The 18,036-nt window shown below is 54.7% G+C and overlaps 3 protein-coding genes across 5 annotated transcripts; all 3 read right to left on the bottom strand.

Annotated features, from left to right (window-relative positions):
• Positions 1 to 387: 387 nt before the first annotated feature.
• Positions 388 to 3,058, bottom strand: C1QB (complement C1q B chain). The gene is given in 5 exon segments (XM_052793101.1): positions 388 to 1,223; positions 1,578 to 1,740; positions 2,307 to 2,378; positions 2,380 to 2,549; positions 2,948 to 3,058. Coding segments are annotated over 4 exon segments (924 nt in total). The 5' UTR covers positions 2,494 to 2,549; positions 2,948 to 3,058; the 3' UTR covers positions 388 to 648.
• Positions 3,059 to 4,136: 1,078 nt separating this feature from the next.
• Positions 4,137 to 6,399, bottom strand: C1QC (complement C1q C chain). Of its 2 annotated transcripts, XM_052793104.1 has the most exons (3): positions 6,252 to 6,399; positions 5,375 to 5,564; positions 4,137 to 5,139 (listed from the first exon to the last, which is right to left on the bottom strand). In XM_052793104.1, exons 2-3 carry the CDS (start codon positions 5,553 to 5,555, stop codon positions 4,583 to 4,585), a joined length of 738 nt encoding a protein of 245 aa, XP_052649064.1. In that variant the 5' UTR covers positions 5,556 to 5,564; positions 6,252 to 6,399; the 3' UTR covers positions 4,137 to 4,582. The 2 variants fall into 2 exon arrangements, with proteins under 2 accessions (XP_052649064.1, XP_052649062.1); XM_052793102.1 differs by lacking the exon at positions 6,252 to 6,399 and having other exon boundaries at positions 5,375 to 5,573.
• Positions 6,400 to 7,511: 1,112 nt separating this feature from the next.
• Positions 7,512 to 9,858, bottom strand: C1QA (complement C1q A chain). 2 transcript variants are annotated; one of them, XM_052793099.1, is made up of 3 exons: positions 9,675 to 9,858; positions 8,708 to 8,902; positions 7,512 to 8,566 (listed from the first exon to the last, which is right to left on the bottom strand). In XM_052793099.1, the coding sequence occupies exons 1-3, from the start codon at positions 9,841 to 9,843 to the stop codon at positions 7,998 to 8,000; spliced, it is 933 nt and encodes a 310-aa protein (XP_052649059.1). In that variant the 5' UTR covers positions 9,844 to 9,858; the 3' UTR covers positions 7,512 to 7,997. The 2 variants fall into 2 exon arrangements, with proteins under 2 accessions (XP_052649059.1, XP_052649060.1); XM_052793100.1 differs by having other exon boundaries at positions 8,708 to 8,875; positions 9,671 to 9,819.
• Between the last annotated feature and the right edge of the window lie 8,178 nt (positions 9,859 to 18,036).

The following is an 18,036-nucleotide window of genomic DNA, read 5'->3' as shown; positions in this document are numbered from 1 at the left end:
CGTGTGCCCCACACATCTCCCATCACAGCATCAAGCTCTGGCTTCCCCACATACACCTGGGTCATCTTCTCACAAGTTTTGACAAACTTCTGTGGATATTATTGTCACCCCCACCCCCCCCAAAAAAGTCTAAAGGAGGTTGGTGTCCCTGGATCCTACCAGCCTCAGGACTCTCCAGTACAGCACCATCTCCAGCATCTCCCCATCTACCCCCAGTACCCAGTGGCCCCAATTTTCCCACTATGTCATGTGTCCCTGCCCCCTGCTAGAGACCAGGCTTCCTCTCCCTGTTTTCCTAACACTGGGCTAGGACTTTCTCTTCGTGACTCTGGAAGGCAATACTCAGCGTGGTCTGCAGCAAGAACTGCATTAATTGTCTGGCTCTGCTCAGCAGTAATGAGATGCTAATGAGCCTAGTCTGCACCAGGGGTGCAGGATGCAATGCTCTGAGTATCTGAGCATTATTTGGGGGAAAGGACACAAACCCTAGGCAGGAAGGAATCAACAGCTGTCATTTAATGTGCAAGACTGGCAGTAACATGCTTAGGGCACCACATCTGGAGCAAAGAGTAATTTCCACGGGAGTCCTCAGCCCTGAAGGGGCCAGCCGGCAGCAGGAGAAGCGCTGCAGAGAGACACCTTAGCAGGCTAAGCCTCGGGGAAGATGAGGAAGCCGGAGAAAATGCTGTCGGACCCTTCAATCCCCACCAGGGAGTTCTTCTCTGTTGGCTCCAGCCAGACAGACTCGCTCGCCACCATCTTGAGGACCACGCCACCCGTGGTAACCTGGTAGCTGCTGTGCACATAGTCACAGAAGGTCACCACTTTCTCACCCCTGCTGCCACCCCGGCCCTTTTTCAGGCTGAGGCACAGGTTGGCCCTGGAGGTGACGTGGTAGGTGAAGTAGTAGATGCCCGGGATCTCGCAGGTGAAGCGGCCGTACCGGTTCTCGTAGTGGCCCTTCTCATTGGTGATGATGCGGTCGAAGCGGATGGGCTGGTCCCGGCGTGGGTAGGAGCTGATGGTCCTGGCAGCAGAGAAGGCAGACTTGAGAGTGGCCTTGTAGTCACCAGAGTCCCCCTGAGGGCCAGGGGGTCCCATAAGACCTGGTAATCCCTTTGGACCTGGGGGGCCCCTGGGGCCAATCTTCCCAGGGTGCCCCGGTGGTCCTGGGTCTCCCTTCTCCCCCATGTCTTCTTCGTCCTCCACCTGGCCAGGGCGACCTAGAAAGGAGGAGGAAGAGTCATTGTGTTTGCAGCCGAGCCCGACAGGTCTGCAGAGGGGGCCCTGGGAAGGAAACCACCGGTATGTGTGCTGGGGTGCAGGTCAACGGAGACCCCTGCCCACCTGGCAGGTGTGACACCCATTGCTCTCGTGCACCCTCCCTCCCCAGGTTCCTTGGGGTGCTCCGGACTGTCCGGCCCCTTCTGTCCCCAAGCAACACCCCCAACTGATAACATCCCAAAGGGGCTGTTGGAAAATGGATTGCTTTCCCTGGACCATGTGCCTGGCAGTGTCTTTTCCTGCTCTCGGTATTCACAAGATGACATTTTCCCCACCTGCAGCCTGCTCCTTACCTCGCTCGCCCTTTAGGCCATTCTCCCCATCTCTGCCGTTGCTGCCAGGCTGTCCTGGTGACCCTGGGATACCTGGGATGGTGCCATAGGTCTTGCAGAGTGTGGCAGTTGCAAGCTGCCCTCCAGTCAGGCAGATCAGCATCGCCCACACAGTCTGCATCTGCTGGAGCACAGAAGGATGTCAAGAGGCTTACCTTGGGCAGTGGGAGGGATGGGGAAGGCACTCTGTGCTGCTCTGGAGGACGATGACTAAAAGTGCATCTGGATAATACCATCAGGGAGGAAAAACATCCTGCTGCAGAGCCAAATCCTCTCTCCTGATGGCCTTGGCGGCACCAGCCCCTTGGGGCATAGGAGGGCTTGTCAGACTCTTCTCACTCTTAAATTACCAGTTTACAAGTGCCCAGAGCTTCAGTACATGAATATCTGAGGACAGGTTAGCTTGCCCCAGAGGTCTGATGTCCAGCCTGGCCATGCTGCTGCCATGGGCATGTGCTGCAGGTCCCTACTGCTCTGACACCCTCTCAGAGGATAAATTCTCCATCCCATCTTAGGACCACACCTGCAGGGTAAAATCCTTCCCCAGGCCAGAACAGTTATCTGCAAGGGGATAGTTCTTGCTTTCCACCACCATATCTGAGGAACAGCTTTAGTCCTTGCAGATGGCAATGAAATCCCCAAACCTGCCCTCCTAAGCCCTGCAGGTTCCTGTTGCATCCTGCCACACACCTGCTTCATTCCAGGAGCATTTCTGTGTCTGACTAGTCTTACTGGGACAGTCATCTGGGTTTCCAGTCTGGGGGGTCCCATCTTCCTTCTGCCCTCCCTGCATCCCACAGCTCAGCTCCTTCCCCCAGCTCCTGGTACAGGTGAACATGTGGTAAGCACTGGGCATTTGGGGGCTGTATCTGGACATCACATCACCCCAGCCACACTCTCTGGCCTCAGGTGGACTTTCCCAGCACTGAAACTCTGGTTATCAGCAGGAAAAGAGGTCAGTGAGTTGGATCCTCCAGCCACAGAAACTCTGATTCAGATGCAGAATGTACAAGGACTGATCCACAGGCTCCCAGCCCCAGGTCCAGGCAGACAAGAGCATCTCAGGGCAGGAAAGCACCCCGAGGGCACCTTTCAGACTGATGCTCAGTCCCTGATCACCCCTCTGGACCTTTGCCATATCCCCCTTCCCCGGGTGGAGCAGGAGGGATTGGGGCCCCATCAGGGATCTCCACCACCCCCAGCCCAGCAGCTCCCTTTCTTTTCTGCCCCAAGCCACAGTGAAGTGCCAATGATGCAGGGGGTGACTGTCACCCTGGTGCTGCTGGGTTCCCCACGTGCTTCTACCTCCCTTGCTGACATGTTGCTCTTACCTTGAGCTTCTTGTTGCACAGATGGGGAGATGGAGCAGGACACACCAGCGTCCCAATATGGAAATGACTGCAAGGAGAAACAGAAGTTTGCTGCAAGGGTTATTGTGAAAGGATCTGGGCCACATCCCTTTTTTATCTTTAGCTCCTACCCTTTCTTCAGTGGCACTTTCATATCCACCACAAATGCTTTCGGTCAGTTCAGCAGAACATGCTGTCCCCAAATAGCACCCTGGGGCCCCTCAGGCGTACAGCTCTGGCCCTGGGGAGCAGGGTGATGTCCACTCTGCCCTGCCGGGGCCCTGGGTCCTGCTCAGATGTGCTTACTGCAGGGAACGCTCCATGAGCTCCAGACAAGTTTGGGGTAACCCCTCAGGACTGCGGAAATGTGCACACACATCCCTCGGGCTTCTGCATACATACCCAGCTCCGCTGGGAGGTACTGGCAAGGCTCAGAGGATGCTACAGGGTCTCAGCATCCATCACCTTGTATCTGTCCCCCAAGGTCTCCTAAATGTTGTGGATGGGAAGTGATTTCACCCTGCAGTAAAAGCATTTCCAGTCCTGCTTTCTGCTGATGCCTTGTGGAGGTGAAGCCCAGGACGTTTAGGGGAGATGACCTCCTTTTCCACTGTACAATGTGTGCCACTGGGAGGAATCTCCATTGGGCTTTGATGGGCTCTGTAGCCTCCACAGCCACAAGCTCCTTTGGTCTGGCTCAGGGAAGCCGGTGCTTCCCCTGCCCTGTGCCTGGTGAGCCTGGGACCCTGTGGATGTCCCAGCCACCAGAGGCATGGCTATGAGGTTTGCTGTGTGGTCTGTGGCCCTCTGCAACTGAATTTCATCCTCTTGGAGGCAAAGGGGAGTATCAGGGCCCCTGCTTGGAGGAGTCTTAGTCCCTCCACTTTGTGGGAGCTGTGTGTATGGGCACAGGAACCAACCCCTTCCTGCAGTCAGTGCAGCTGGGGTTCCTACCCCACCGAGCAAAGCCAGGGTTGTGAATGGTGTGTGATGCTCACTGATGCTGAGCACGGCCATGCCAGTGAGGGTTCAGGGACATTCTAATGCCATGCAGACGTCCAGATGTAATGCACACACGCATACGCACATGTGCACACCACATCCATCAGACCACACGTGGGCTCCACCTGTAGAAAGGCAAGTCACGGAGGAAAAAACACACTAGGCCAGGTGCACTGGAGAAGGTTTTATTGACACTTTCCATAGCCGGGTCATGGCAAAGGTGCTGCTGCAAGCCTGCTCCAGGATACCTGGCTGTCCCTGGTGCAACCCAGGTGGGAAGGGGAGAGATGCAGAGAGACCTCTGTCTCTGGCAGCAGAAGGTAGTGTGGGGTTATCATGGTGGATGCACGTGGCAGTGCCAGCGGGACCCCAGGGGCTTGGCACCATCACTCTGGGTGCGGATGCATCCACACGTGCCTGTTCCCCCTGTTCAGTGGCTGCCTACAATCAGTCCCCAGGCCAGGAGGTTGTGTCTGGTGGCTGGGGCTGACTCCTTCGCTGGGGCTTCCCACCCAGCAGAGAAACCTGGAGCATCACAACAGCCTGGCAGTGAGCAGCAGGGTTTTCAGGGCAGGGTGAAGAGGTTGGTGTGTCAGGGTGGGGTCTGGTGGTCCTCTAGTCGGGGAAGAGCAGGAACCCTGAGAAGACACTGTCAGAGCTGCCGATACCCACCATGCCGTTGTAGTCGTTCACCGCCAGCCAGACCTCGTTACCAGCATCCACGTGGAGGATGATCCCACCAGAGCTGACCTGCATGGTGTTGGTCTTGTGGTCACAGAAGCTGGCCATCTTGCTCCCGTTCTTGTACAGGATGACGCAGAGGTTGGCTGTCTGCGAGGTGTGGAACACAAAGTAGTAGAGGCCAGGGATGTTGCAGGTGAACTTGCCCGTGGTGGTGTTGTAGTCGTGGTTGGTGTTGGTGATGACATGGTTGAACACCACGGGGACGTTCTTCAAGGGGTGCTCGCCAGTCTGCCTCGTCACTGAAAATGCTGACTGGTGCTTCTGCTTGTAGCTGCCTGGCATACCTGGCTCTCCGGTCATGCCCATCATCCCAGGGTCTCCAATGGGACCAGGGGGACCCCTGGGACCAGTCTTCCCTGGCAAGCCAGGGCTGCCTGGTTCCCCTTTCATGCCCTTGGGCCCTCGTGTTGCAGGAGTGGCTGGGATGCCTGTGGGGTGGTGGGGAGTGAAGGGGAGTCAGTGTCAATGGCAGGATGTGGGGAGAGGTTCCTCCAGCCCCTTCCGTCAGGGAGGAGATAGTTGTTGCCTCTCTCCAGCCTCCTTTCCTCCTGCCCTGTCCTCAGATGATGCTCTCCACGGCCTGCATACCAAAGCAGACCAGCCATGGAAGACTCAATGGCCCCCCTTTAATAGCCTGTGTGGTTCTCCTCCTTGCTTACTCACCTGGCTCTCCTTTGGCTCCCTTCAGCCCATCCCGGCCATCCTTGCCTGGCACACCTGGCATACCTGGCAGGCCTGGAACCCCATAGCATCCGTGAGTGATATCTCCATTCACAGCAGACCCCGCATTCAGGAGCAGGAGGGCGAGAGCCAGATGGAGCTGGTCCCAGAAGCCTTGCCCCATTTTGGTGCTCTGGAGCATGGAAAGGGAAAGAAAGTGCTGGGCTGAGGTGAGGGGCCACAGCAATGTGGCTTCCAGGCCATGGGACAAAGGAGGTACTGTGCTATAAGGCTGACTGCACCAGGAGCACCTGGATGCGACATCTGGGCCCTCTGTGTCCCCCCCATACCAATCGCCAGGCAGTGGGGAGGTGGATATGTGGAGATGGACCCTGGGCTCATCACCAACCCCAGGGCAGCCCCTGATGGCACAAGGAGGGTTGGACTTTCAGTCTGGATGGAGCCATGAGGTCCTGCAGTACCTGTGGTCAGCACAAAGCTCTCCTGGTCCTATGTCCCAAACCCCCTGCAGATGCATATGCTCCTGCAGACCTTTGCACCATGCCACACTGAGGCTGGAGCTCCCTGGACACAGTGGATCTCACCCCTCCTCCAGCAGCAGCCTGACTTTCCTGGTTCTGCCCATCAGGATCAAGCCCCCCATCAGCTGGGGTTCTCCCAGGACAGTGCCTGGCCCTGGAAACTGGGTCTTCTCCCAGCAAGGACAAGCATGCATCATCCCCCCATGACATGTGTGCAACCTGGCAGTGCCTCTGTCTCCTTCTCCTCCTCTCACATAGCCCAGCACTGTGCCACACTGCTGGATCCCCAGTCCCCATGCAGCCCACCCCAAAGAGACGGACCCTGAAGATCCTCTTACCTCTGGTGAGGGGAGCAGGGCACGGAAACCTGTGCTGCTGAGCCCTCTGGATGCTGTGGGCACTGCCTGCCGGCACAGCACAGTGCGGATGACTCTCCGTGACACCCTCCTGGAGGAAGTCACAGAGTTAGGAAAGGGCCCTTGGGGACCCAGAACCCCCAGCTGAGTTTCACATCCTCTTGCCTGATCGTTTTCTCTGAGCAAGCACTTTCCTGGCTGTCCAGTGAGACCTATGTGACACTGCGGCAGCAGGGATGGAAGGACAGAGGTGGGATAAGCCTCTGCCAAGACGTGCCACAAACCCTCCAACCACAACAGGGACTAGCCCTCTGCAAATCACCTGCCTTTCACCCACCCTTAACTTGTTTCTGAGCAGAAAGGCAGTGACTGGATGAGGATCAGAGCCTCATGCCAGCTCCATGGAGCCAGAGACTCCTGTGCAATGAAGGGCTGGTGCAAGGTCATTGCCTGGCTCTGATGGGACGTGCTGCACCCCTAGGCAATGGGACTGAATGCTTTTTCTCCTTGAGGGTTTCTAACCTGCAGGCTGCCTGTACTCTCTGCACCTTGCCCTGTGCTCCACCAGCTGTGCTGGGTTCGTTGGGGCCCCAGCATCCCTGGTCAGGGTGTTGCTCCTTGCAGGTGACCTGGCCTCCTCCTCACTGCTCCAGGAATGGAGACATTTGACTGCCCAGCATGCGTGGAGCAGCTCCTCTAAGCAACAGTCCCAGGGTATAGCACCTGCATGGCTTCCCTGATGCTTTCTGGCTGCCTGATACCTGCCCAGACTGCCCTACTTCCCACTAGTCTCACCCCAAGATGAAGAGGGTGAACATCACCCCAAAACCCCACCACCATCACCCCACAACCCTATCAGTCACCCTGATGTCCCTGTCCTTCCTTGCTGAAAGGCTGGAGGACCGTAGCTGCCTTTCCCCTTCCTGGGAGAGTTGGGTACCAGAAGAGGACCATGCGGATGAGGTGCATGATCTGCTGCCTGTATTTACTCTTGTACAGGACAGCTAGCTTGGACTCATCAGAAAAAGGACACACATAGGCTAGTCCCAGAGAGTTCCCATTCCTGTAAGTGCCAGCTCTGCTTGTATACTCAGTTCCCTCCTGTCCATCTGCCTTTGCAGTTGGGGTCTGCTTGGCCAGGGGCAAACTGGGATCACTTCTCTCCCTGGACAGCTTAGGAAGGGGTGCAGGACATTGATGGTTTGGGGAAGATGCATGAATAGGAAAGAAAACCCAAGCGGCTGTCTTGGAAGAAAGGTTTATTTATACTGATGGGGAGGATGTGAGGCAGTAGTGGCCCGGTGCCAGAAAGGCGTTTGCAATGGTTAGTGTAGCAGAAGCAGTGGCATGTGGTGATTTCCCACTCAGGAACAAAGACCCACAGCTGCTGAATGGCCCCAGTGACAACTGGTCCCCTCTGGTGTGGGGTCGGAGTGCCCAGGAGCAGAAAGGGCTGCTGGGGCCAGCAGTCCTTTGCCTCCAGGATGGAGTGGGCAGGCCTAGCATGGAGATAAGCGCTAGTAGGGGTCTCACTACTGCAGTGGTGACCCACAGCCTGGGCACTTTGTGACATCGGTGGAAGAACAAGACCTGTCTGGTGGCTCAGTTTGGGGCCATCCCTGTTTGCTGTGGTACTAAACCACCCCATGCACTCACAGGGGGAAAACACATGCAGACACACACACACTGCGATGCTCTGGTGCTAAGCAGGTCCTGACTGGCAGTCCATCAGCCCATCTGAGGGAAGAGCATGAAGCCGCTGAAGACACTGTCAGCCTCAGAGCCGCTGTAAATCGTGTTGCCCCTGGCAGAGTCAGTGCTCACGGAGACCTGGTCACCCACAGCCAGGCTGAGCACACTGCTGCCCGAGTTCACCTGCAGGATGTCACGGCTGTTGTAATCACAGAAGCTGACCACGTGCTCCCTGTTCTTGGTGATGCTCAGGCAGAGGTCCCCACTGGAGACCACCTGGAAGGCGAAGTAGTACAGCCCGGGGGCGCGGCAGGTGAACTCCCCGGTCTGGGGATTGTAGGAGCTCTCCTGGTTGGTGATGATGTTGTCGAACACGACTGTCTTGCCATTGGAGGGTGGGGACCTCCGTGAAGCGGAGAAGGCAGGACGCGGATGATCCAGGATATTGCCAGCTTTCCCCTTGGGCCCCTTTAGCCCCGGCCTTCCTGCGATCCCGGGGAAGCCATTCAGGCCATGGTAGCCCTGCTCTCCTGGGATGCCAGGAGGCCCCGGCTCGCCTGCATCCCCCTTGAGTCCCTTGATGCCCGTCTTCTGTGATGGTTTCCCTGGGGAGAGATGGTGAGGAGTAGCAGTTCGTGTACATCTGGCTGGCACCTCCTGAGCTGCTCCCACAGCCCGTGATGCTCCTACCAAGAGGGTTGAGGCTCCCAGGCCACCCACACTGCACATCCCCAGCTCCCCCTTACCTGGCTCTCCCACGTCACCCTTCTGCCCTGGCCTCCCATCGAGGCCAGGGACTCCCGGGAAGCCGTTCTTGCCATCTGGTGCCCGACACACGTCATCCTCCAGCAGGGCCAGGCCCAGCACTGCTGCCAGGGTGCTGGTTGCCAGCCAAAGCCTGGGTTGCATCCTGCCTCCGTACAAGCACAGGGGTGGGGGAACTGGGGATGGAGGCAAGCACACAGATGCACCTTGGACACAGACATGCAAGTGGTCTCATCAGATGCATGCACAGATCTACCATGCCACCCATGTGTTTTCCAATACAGATAGCCGGACACCACATGCAATGGTGGAAATAAATTCACGGAAGGATTTTGAGGCTGTTTCCTTGCATGATCTGAAATCTTTGATATTACTGAAAAATCTCTGACATGTGCTCATGGCAGGGCTGTGGGATTGGAAAGCCCAGGACATGGAGCATGGCATCAATGCTTTGGTGCATGTCCTGGGGATGGGTGGTCGCACATCAGATGCACGTAGAGGATGCTTCTTCCGGTGCTGGGGGAGCAAGCACTGATGTATGGGGCAGTGGTCCCATGGGATAGAGAGCACAAGTGAGGAAGGGATGCAAAAAGACTCAACAGAGGAGGGACAAACAGGGGAGGAATAAATAGGAAAGGGTTAAACAGGAAAAGGGTAAACAGGTAAAGGGGATCCTGATCTCCAACACACAGAGCTGGGAGAGAGGAGAGATGTCCTGAGCGCACAGACCTACCCCAAAACCTGAGGTACTCGGCACAGGACAAGCTTGCAGAGGCTAGTGATGTCCACAGCCACATGGAGCAAGGACAGATTCCTGCAGCTCCCCCCCACCCCTATCATCTTCTCCCCCTTTTCCTATTTTTAAACCCTTGTGGAGGGGGACAAGGAGCAAGGACTGGAGAGTGGAGGCAGAGGAGGCATGTGTCCCCAGCTATTTGCATGACTTACCTCTTTGCTGGGGGTGAAGACAGACCAGTCTGAGCAGCAGCTCTGTTTGCTGGAAGATCTTCCTTGGGAGCAGGGAGGAAGAGGAGCAGGGTGGGGGAGATGTACATGCATGCAGGGTGGTTTGCCTGGTCAGGGAAGAGAAGTGCCAAGTTTCACTTTCTTTGCACATGAGAGAAACTTGTTCCCCTTTCCACGCTTGACCCTGGCTGTGCTGGTTACAGTTAGGGAACAGCTTGGTCAGCAAAAATGCTGGACTGCAGGGTTCCCAGCCTCGCCCAGAAGCACAGTCCCCGAAGCAGGGACCGTTGGTGACTGGGCACAAAGCAACACAAAGGTGGAGGGTGCCCAAAGGCATGCCACAGCTCTGTCACTGCAGGAAGGGACAGCTGATGTGAGCAGTAGGTAGCACGGCCAACCAAGGGATGCTCGGTGGGGCCCAGGGATCATTCTTGACGGCCCCTGGTCTGGGTGATGGGCAGAGCATGGCTGTCACTGGTACCCAGCCTTGTCATTGCTGCTGCTGGGGACTGACCCCTCCAGATGCCCACCATGGTACAGAACCCTGACAGAGCAGGCCTCCAGCAAAGGGATCATCAGTGCCTGTGTGGCTCAGCAGGGCCTCGAGCATCCTTGATGAGGTATCTCCTTCCCACTGCCCTCACTTCAGTGGTTTGGGGACCTTGTCTCTGTAGTAGAGCAGAAGATGGGGGTTTCTGGCACCTAGGTTGCTCCCAATCCCCTTTGAATAGCTATGTCTTGCACCAGCCAGATCTTGGCAACCCCAGGAGCTGTGTGTCGCCTCACCAAAACCTGCAAAATGAAAAAGCCAAAGCATCACACCCCTGAGCCCAGGAAAGGCACGCAGCTTTGTGCATTCAGCTCTGCCACAAAAAAGCCCCCAAATGCCACCAGTACCCAAGCCCCACCGTGGCAGGGAACAGAGGGATGAGATGTGCCACAATGATCCCAGCAAGTGAACATCCTTGGGACCCTGGGGACCAGCCAGGCCACCCCATGGGGAATGCAGTGGGTAACTAGGAGGGGCTTTCTGATCCATATCCACCTGGAGTCTCCTTTCAGGAGTCCTGTGGCAGCTGCTGCACTGACCTTCATGAGAAAGAGGCATTGGGGTCCCCAAAGCAAACATAGCAGCAGCTGGAGCTCAGGGGAAGATGTTCAAGGAAAGAGAACAGTGTGCAGGCCTGGGAGCAGGGTGGTCCCAAAGCCAAGGGGGGCTGGCAATCCCTCCATTCCCCCTGCCTCTAGCAGTCCCAAGGAAGGTGTTGCATCGTTTCCAAAACACCTGAAAAAGGGAATGTCTAGTGTGAAACTAAAAATCAGCCCAGAGACCCTTGTCAGACAAAACTTTGCTCATCAGTGTATGTCCATTAATAATTACCTTTGGAGATCTGTCACTGAGCTAGTCTTTAATTCATTGAATATATGCCCTCTTAATGCAACATAATACACATTTTTAATCAAAATGTTATCCCGTAATAAATCAGATGCCCAGAAGAAATGCAATTTTATTTTATCAGCAGAGTTCCTCTATCAACCAGACCTGTAATCATGTCAAGAAAAGATGACAGGTGAGTTTGAAAAGACCTGCCTTCCACAAAACGGTGTTTCTGGACAGTAATTGTATTTCTGCCCTATTGCCCTTTCTTAATATACAGCCAAAATAAGACCACTCCATCATTTCATCCAGGATTGATTGATGGCTGTGTCTTAGTGCTCCTGTGTCCTTTGTCCCTGGCTGTCCCCTTAGCCCCATTTAACTGCTGAATTACAGGGCACTGGTTACCGGTTTCCAGCATCTCCTGGAAGCTGGTGTTGGTCCAGGTGGCACCTCCTCCAGGTCCTTGAGACTCCTCAGCAGTGCTTAGCCCCACTCACTTGACTTCCAGTGTTACTGCGTTCAAGCCAAGCCTTCCTCTCCCATACTCTGAGCATCTCCTCCTCCTCCTCCTGATCTGCAGCTGGGACATCCATGGCTCCAGAGGATGGATGGCTGCGGGGAGTCACGGGTGAGCATTGCACGGTGCCATGCAGGAGGCATCTGCAGACCGCATCTGCCAGCCCCAAAATACCTCCAACCTCGCACACTCCTCCTTCCCTTTCCCTTCCCCTTCCCATCAGGGTGTCTCTGGGAGCGGGTGGTGGCCGAAGGACACGGTGAGGGCCCTGCCCGGCGTGGCACAGGCAGGGAGGTGACACGCCACGAGATGGCAGTGCTGCCTCAGCCATGCTCGGTGTCACCTGCCCATCAGGGCTCGTCTTCCTCCTCCAAAAGCAGGTGTGTGGGGGAGCCCCTGGGGATCCCCGTGTCCCCAGAGGCCACCCGGCAGGATGTCCAGCCGCAGAGCAAGCACACGGGCATCTCCGCCTCGGCACCTAGCAATTGCATGTCGGGAGCCAGAATAACCCAGCTTCCTCTTGTAAATGGGCCCAGTGAGGCCACAAATGCCCTTCCCCGAAGCTGGGAGCAGTTTTGCACCCCCTGAGAGTAGGGGAGAAGTGGTGTTTCCTCAGTGAGGACCAAGCCACGGTGGAAGGTGCAAGGGATCGTGAAGCCCTGGCAGGTTATCCCTGCTGATGCAAGTCCAGCAGCGTCCCACCAGCACCACCATCAGTGGGCTCCAGCATGCAGAAGGGGCAAGGATGACGGAGGGGACCCCCAGATGACATGAAATGGGGCCAAGTCCAAGGCAGAGGGGAAGGTGCATGTACGCTGGAGTAGTCAGAGAATGTAGGTGCTCTGCAGAGCCCCAGGCGGCACCAAAACCAGCCCCAAAGAGGACAGCCCTGTGTCTGGGGGAACCGGACCATTCTGGTGAGCATCCACATCATTTAGGGCACCTGTCATGGCCTCCTGGCTCTGCTGCAGACCCAAGACCAGCCTTGCTCTGGGTGGATTTTACCCTGAGCAACTCTCCTCCTTTCAGGGTGGGGCATGGGGCAGCTCCTTCAACCTCCTTGCTGCCCTCCAACCTGGTGGTGCCAGGCAAGATAGGTCAGCACCATCCCAGCCTTGCACTCCTTTGTGAAAGTGATCCCTTCAAAGCCTCCTCCCTGCGTCCCCAGTGCCTGCAGGCACACACGAGCTGCCTGACAGCAGACAACAGGGAGAGATGCTCCTCCGCTGCCTTCCCTGCTGGGGAACCCCTGGGGTGCTGAGCGATGACAGGCAGGAGCTGCCAGAGGAGGATAAATCAAGCAGCTAGCACCTACCTGTCACTCTACAGGACACAGAGACAAAGGCGGGTGGTGGGAGATCATCAGTACTGGCAGGTACTACACACACCTCTGCTGCCAGTCACTGGCATTCCAGTCTGCCACCCACAACCCACTAGGAAGGCAGGACAGCTCAGAGTATCTGTGCTTCTGCAGTCACTGGAGACTTAATGATGCCCGAATAACCATGCAAAGTCTTTTTGTAGCTGTTGAGCTGGCCTGCCCCAAAATGCTCAACCCGTGCTGCTGACCACCAGATAAACTTCCTGGGCAATGCAATGGTGTTTGCATGAATTCTGAAGTCTCCCGTGCTTCAATCAATGAAACAAGAAGCTGGGATGGTTCAGGTGCCCTGGAAGGGTTTCCTGAGATGTCAGCTGAAAATCAGGGTGCAAGGCCACTTGCCACACGATGTCTAAAATGTTTTAATTGCTTTCCCAGGGGATGTGTTATTCTTATGACAGATGCTTACATGGAGCAGGTGCAAGGTGCAAAGACAGGTATGGGATTTAAAAGCAAGGATTTCACGCTCCAGCCCTTGCTCACTCTCTCCTGGCATTGATTCACATCCCTGTTGGCTCATGGGATGAGAAGAGAAGAGATAGATGAGTGCTGAGCAGCCCTGGGCAATGCTGGGAAAGCTTGTCCCATCCCTCCTCCTCCTGTTCTCTGTTAAGGATGTCAGGGCTTGTCATTATTCGACACCTATTGGTTAATTTGGCTGATTGTTTCCCATTCTTTAATGTATCCGTTATTTATTTATTCGCTTGTGTAACGAGCAGTTCCGGATTGATCTCTTTGGCATGTAAATGAGCTGCTCAAGTGCTTGTCACTGAAATTTGTAGATTGGGAGAGTTTGCAATCAAACACAGCCGGAATCTAAATTACAACATTTCAGGCAATAATAGCAGCGAGAAGACAGGAAGGATGTGCCATAAATAAGATGGGATCAGAGCAGGGTGCCCAGAGCTATGCTGACAACACACCAGGAGCCCGGAGGCAAGCAACAGGAGTCCCTGCTTTGCAGTGCCGAGGTGTGCCTGGCAGGGCTGACGCTGCTCTGCGGCTGGTTTCCCCAGGGGAGAAGGGCAAACGGAGGAAGCAAAAGCCTTTTGTGGAATGGTAGGGTCTGCCCGTGGCCAACGGCTACTCACACAGATCCCTGAAGAGGGCTGGTTAGCCTAGCATGGTGAAAAGTATGCAGACACAGGACTATGGGCTGCAAGGAACATCTGGCCCATTGTTTGGGATACCAGTTTGATTGGCACCACGGCATGTGTTTGGCTTCTTCCCACCACTCAGGGCTCCATCGAAAGTCAGTGGATGCATCCAGGATGCAATTCTGTCCATCTCAAGATCAATAAGAGAGATCACTCAAGATAAGTAAAAGAGATCAAAGTGCCATAAGCCAGCAACAGGCACTGCGGCTGGGTTGAGGAGCAGGGAGCCAACCAGGACCTCTGCAAAGCTAGGGGAAAAGTACCTGTACCACTCCATGGCAGGGCATCCCTGGACTGAAGTCCAGCCAGGAGAAAAATGATGTTCAGCAGGCACAGGGCTGGTGAAAGAACCTCTGCAATCTCCTGTCCAGCTGCTTGCTCATGGCAGAACTATTCCCAACACTAGATCAGGGTGGCAGTGGCTTTGCCTACCTAAGTCTTGAAACCTTCCAAGGACAGAGATCTCCCGTTGCTCTGGGGACCTGTCTCAGGGCTGCACCACACTCAGGTGAAGAAGAGTTTTCTAATGTCCGTCCCAAATATTTGAAGGTCCAATGTGTGACCACTGTCCCTTGTTACATCATTGGGCACTAGTGAGATGTGTTTGGCTCTATCTTCCTTGGAATTGCTCCCAAGTAGCTGCAGCTGTGATTAGATCCCACATCACCCTCCTCTTCACCTGGCTAAGCACAGCCCAGCAGGGTGGCCTCCCCACTGCTGATTGTAAGGATGAATAATTTCCCTTGACCTTGGCCACAGTCCCCCTAATGTAGTAGTTTATCTTATCTGTGGTTTGCTCACATTCAGCCTGGTGCCCACCGCTCCCCATCCCAACCCTTTCCCTACTCCAGCAGGGAGTCCCCAGCCTGTTCATCCCATGTGCAGAAGGTGGTGGTTCTTGTAGGCCAAGAGGGGAGAGTCCACAGTATCTTCTAAACATCCTAAAGGTTTTAAAAAATGGCTTGAAAACTACAAGGCAACAGAAAAAAAGACAAATCCTGGTCCTTCCTCCACCTCTTAGCTTTATGCTATGGGCTCAGGAGACAAGACTCTGAGAGACACCCTGGACAGCATGAGATTCCCTTCCAAATCCAAAGTGATGGCTATATTGGGGGGGAGACACAAGGTTCTCCTCTGGGCTTTGTGTTTCGATGCCTCAGTTCTGGGTATGCGACGTTTTGCACTCGCTGGGGCCATCAGGCCATGGCAAGACCATCATGAATCCCTCCACCAGACAAGGATGTGCTCAACCCAGTGGAGTGGGGATGACTGTGCACTCATTTGTAGCAATGTTGTGCCTTCCACTGGGCTGAGATGACCAGCATGGACCCTTCCTGCACCCTGTGCCTGGCCAGATCCTAACGGCTGCCAGAGCATCACGTGCCCTTCCCAGGCTAATCTCCATGCCATGGTCTGGTTTCCCCGACATAACGCCTCGAAAATGGTGTGGAAGTTTCCTGCAGGAGAGCATTAGTGTTAACTGGGTCAGCGGCAGCTGGAGGTCCATGCCGGCTGGAGACTATTACAACTTCTTTCTATTACAACTCGCTTTCCACAGTGGCTTCTCCAGGAACTCAGCTTCCCTCTAACTGACCTTGGCCGCCAGATCGATCTGAAGTTGCAAACTCACTTCTCACGTCCGCTCAATTTGGAGGGTGTCTGATTGCTGCTTTAGAGGCTTTGATTGCCTTTGCTTCTGGCTGGCAGGACCCCAGCGGGTGCCTCGCAGGCACCATTAGCCAACCTCTGGCTTAGCAGATTTGCCGAGGAATAGCCCAGCCAAGCTGCAGCAACGCCATGCAGAGCCAGGCCTGACATTTTCAAGGCAGGGATGTATTCAGCCTGCAGTAGGCTGGAGGTCACAATGCGTCCTTGTCCCTCTGGCCCGTGCTTGAGTTCCTCAGCAGCAGAAGTAAGGCTTTGATTTCGGTAGCTCACTGGGCTCTGGTTCCCCAGGCAGGCAGAGGGCAGCAGCACAGGTATCCTCAGCACTCCTGTGGTCCACATACATACAGCATCCTCTCAGGCACTTTCATTAGCTCATTACCCTCCGTGAGCAGACCTCAACCTCTCTCTTCCTGCTGTGCTCCCTATAAGTTCACCCTCCTCTTCCCAATCACCTCCATCACTTTCCAACAAGGAGGCAGCCTCTTTCCAACCTGGGCAGACACTTTTCCACTTGCAGTGGCATTAACTGCTCAGGATCCCCTCCCGCAGGCGTTGCCTGAAGTCCTCTCCCTCCTCTCTGCAGGCAGAGGTCAAACCCATGTCCTTGCTGCCAACTCAAAAGCAAATCGATCAACATCTAGGAGGCAATTGCTGTCCTCGTCGAGTCTCTGTGTGGGGGGCAATTGCACGGCAGCCCCAGCACCGACTCCCTGGCCTGGAAGTTATTCTTCACTCAGACTCTTAATTTCAGAGCTGCACTGAGGGATGGGAAGACTCCCGGCTTCTAATTAATTACTGAGTTCCCTGTAATTGATGCAATTTACTGCCAGTGTATCTGTTTTATTGCACTGTGGAGAAGGTCATTCTGTAACATTATTTTCTCAAACACCCTAGTGAGTTGCCATAAGCCATGCCCTGAAACTCATCTCCAAACTCCAAATCTAGGGGGAAGTTTGCACTGGGAGGCAGAAGGCAACTGTGGTCCTGTGCCCTGTGCCTACCACTAGAGATGTTCACCCAGGAGGTCCCTGGGGAACTACACATGGCACCAGAGGAACACAGCATGGTGGAAGGTGGCTGTCTCTGGCCAGTGGGTCCTGGTCCTCTGGATCTGGGTCTGGTGAACACATGTCCTAGCATGAGGACGAGCACAAGCTGACACATGCAGGACCCTACAGCTGGGCTTCATGCAGTATTTCACGTTACACAGACTGCACATTTTTATTTCCAGTTGTTGTGGTTTAACCCCAGCCAGCAACTAAGCACCACATAGCCACTCACTCACACCCCCCCCCCCCCGGGGGGCTGGGGGTGAGAATCAGAAAAAAAAAGAAGTAAAACTCGTGGGTTGAGATAAGAACAGTTTAATAGAACAGAAAAGAAGAAACTAATAATGATTATGAGAATAATAATAATAATAAAAGGATTGGAATATACAAGTGATGCACAATGCAATTGCTTACCACCTGCCCACCGACGCCCAGTTAGTTCCTGAGCAGCGATTCCCCCCAGCCCCACTCACCCCAGTTTATATACTGGACATGACATCAGATGGTATGGAATACCCTGTTGGCCAGTTTGGGTCAGCTGTCCTGGCTGTGTCCCCTCCCAACTTCTTGTGCTCCTCCAGCCTTCTTTCTGGCTGGGCATGAGAAGCTCAAAAATCCTTGACTTTAGACTAACCATTACTTAGCAACAACTGAAAACATCAGTGTGTTATCAACATTCTTCTCATACCGTACTCAAAACATAGCACTATACCAGCTCCTAGGAAGACAATTAACTCTATCCCAGCTGAAACCAGGACACCAGTTCAGATTCATCCTGTAATGGAACATATTTATTTACATTAGTCTTCACGAGGAGGTTTCAAGAGCCTCGGGATGGGCAGATCAGACAGTGGGATTTCTAGGGAGCTCTAATCCTTCCAGTAATCCCCAAGCTTTTCATATTAATTTATTTGGGAAAGCCAAATGGAACCTCTCATTTGCCGCAACGGTACAAGAAGATTAACAAGTTGTGTCTCCCATTCTCAGTCCTGAGCTGGATGGACCTCCCTAATCCCCTAAAAGCCCATATTGGTGGGACCGTGTGTCTCTGTCTCTTCTCAAGTGTCACCTATCCTGCTCTGGTGTAGCATCCATCCCCTGGGTAGGGCCATATCCTTCCACTTGGAGCCATGCTGATGTGCCTCGCTGGGGCTTAAGAGGGGATTTTACTGAGCCTTTCAAATTGTCTCA

Source organism: Harpia harpyja, chromosome 7 (genome assembly GCF_026419915.1).
Source record: "Harpia harpyja isolate bHarHar1 chromosome 7, bHarHar1 primary haplotype, whole genome shotgun sequence".
NCBI lineage: Eukaryota > Metazoa > Chordata > Aves > Accipitriformes > Accipitridae > Harpia > Harpia harpyja.
Note: the sequence above shows the minus strand (reverse complement) of the source record. Positions and strands in the feature narration are given on the sequence as shown.

Bases quoted from the DNA above. Each gene is read 5' to 3' on its own strand.
- C1QC (XM_052793102.1), bottom strand. From the start codon at position 5,573: ATGCTCCAGAGCACCAAAATGGGGCAAGGCTTCTGGGACCAGCTCCAT. The intron at 5,140-5,374 runs GTGAGTAAGCAA...ACCACCCCACAG, and splicing joins GGGAGCCAAAGGAGAGCCAG to GCATCCCAGCCACTCCTGCA.
- C1QA (XM_052793099.1), bottom strand. From the start codon at position 9,843: ATGTGCAAAGAAAGTGAAACTTGGCACTTCTCTTCCCTGACCAGGCAA. The intron at 8,903-9,674 runs GTAAGTCATGCA...CTCCATCCCCAG, and splicing joins TCTTCACCCCCAGCAAAGAG to TTCCCCCACCCCTGTGCTTG. The intron at 8,567-8,707 runs GTAAGGGGGAGC...ATCTCTCCCCAG, and splicing joins GGGTGACGTGGGAGAGCCAG to GGAAACCATCACAGAAGACG.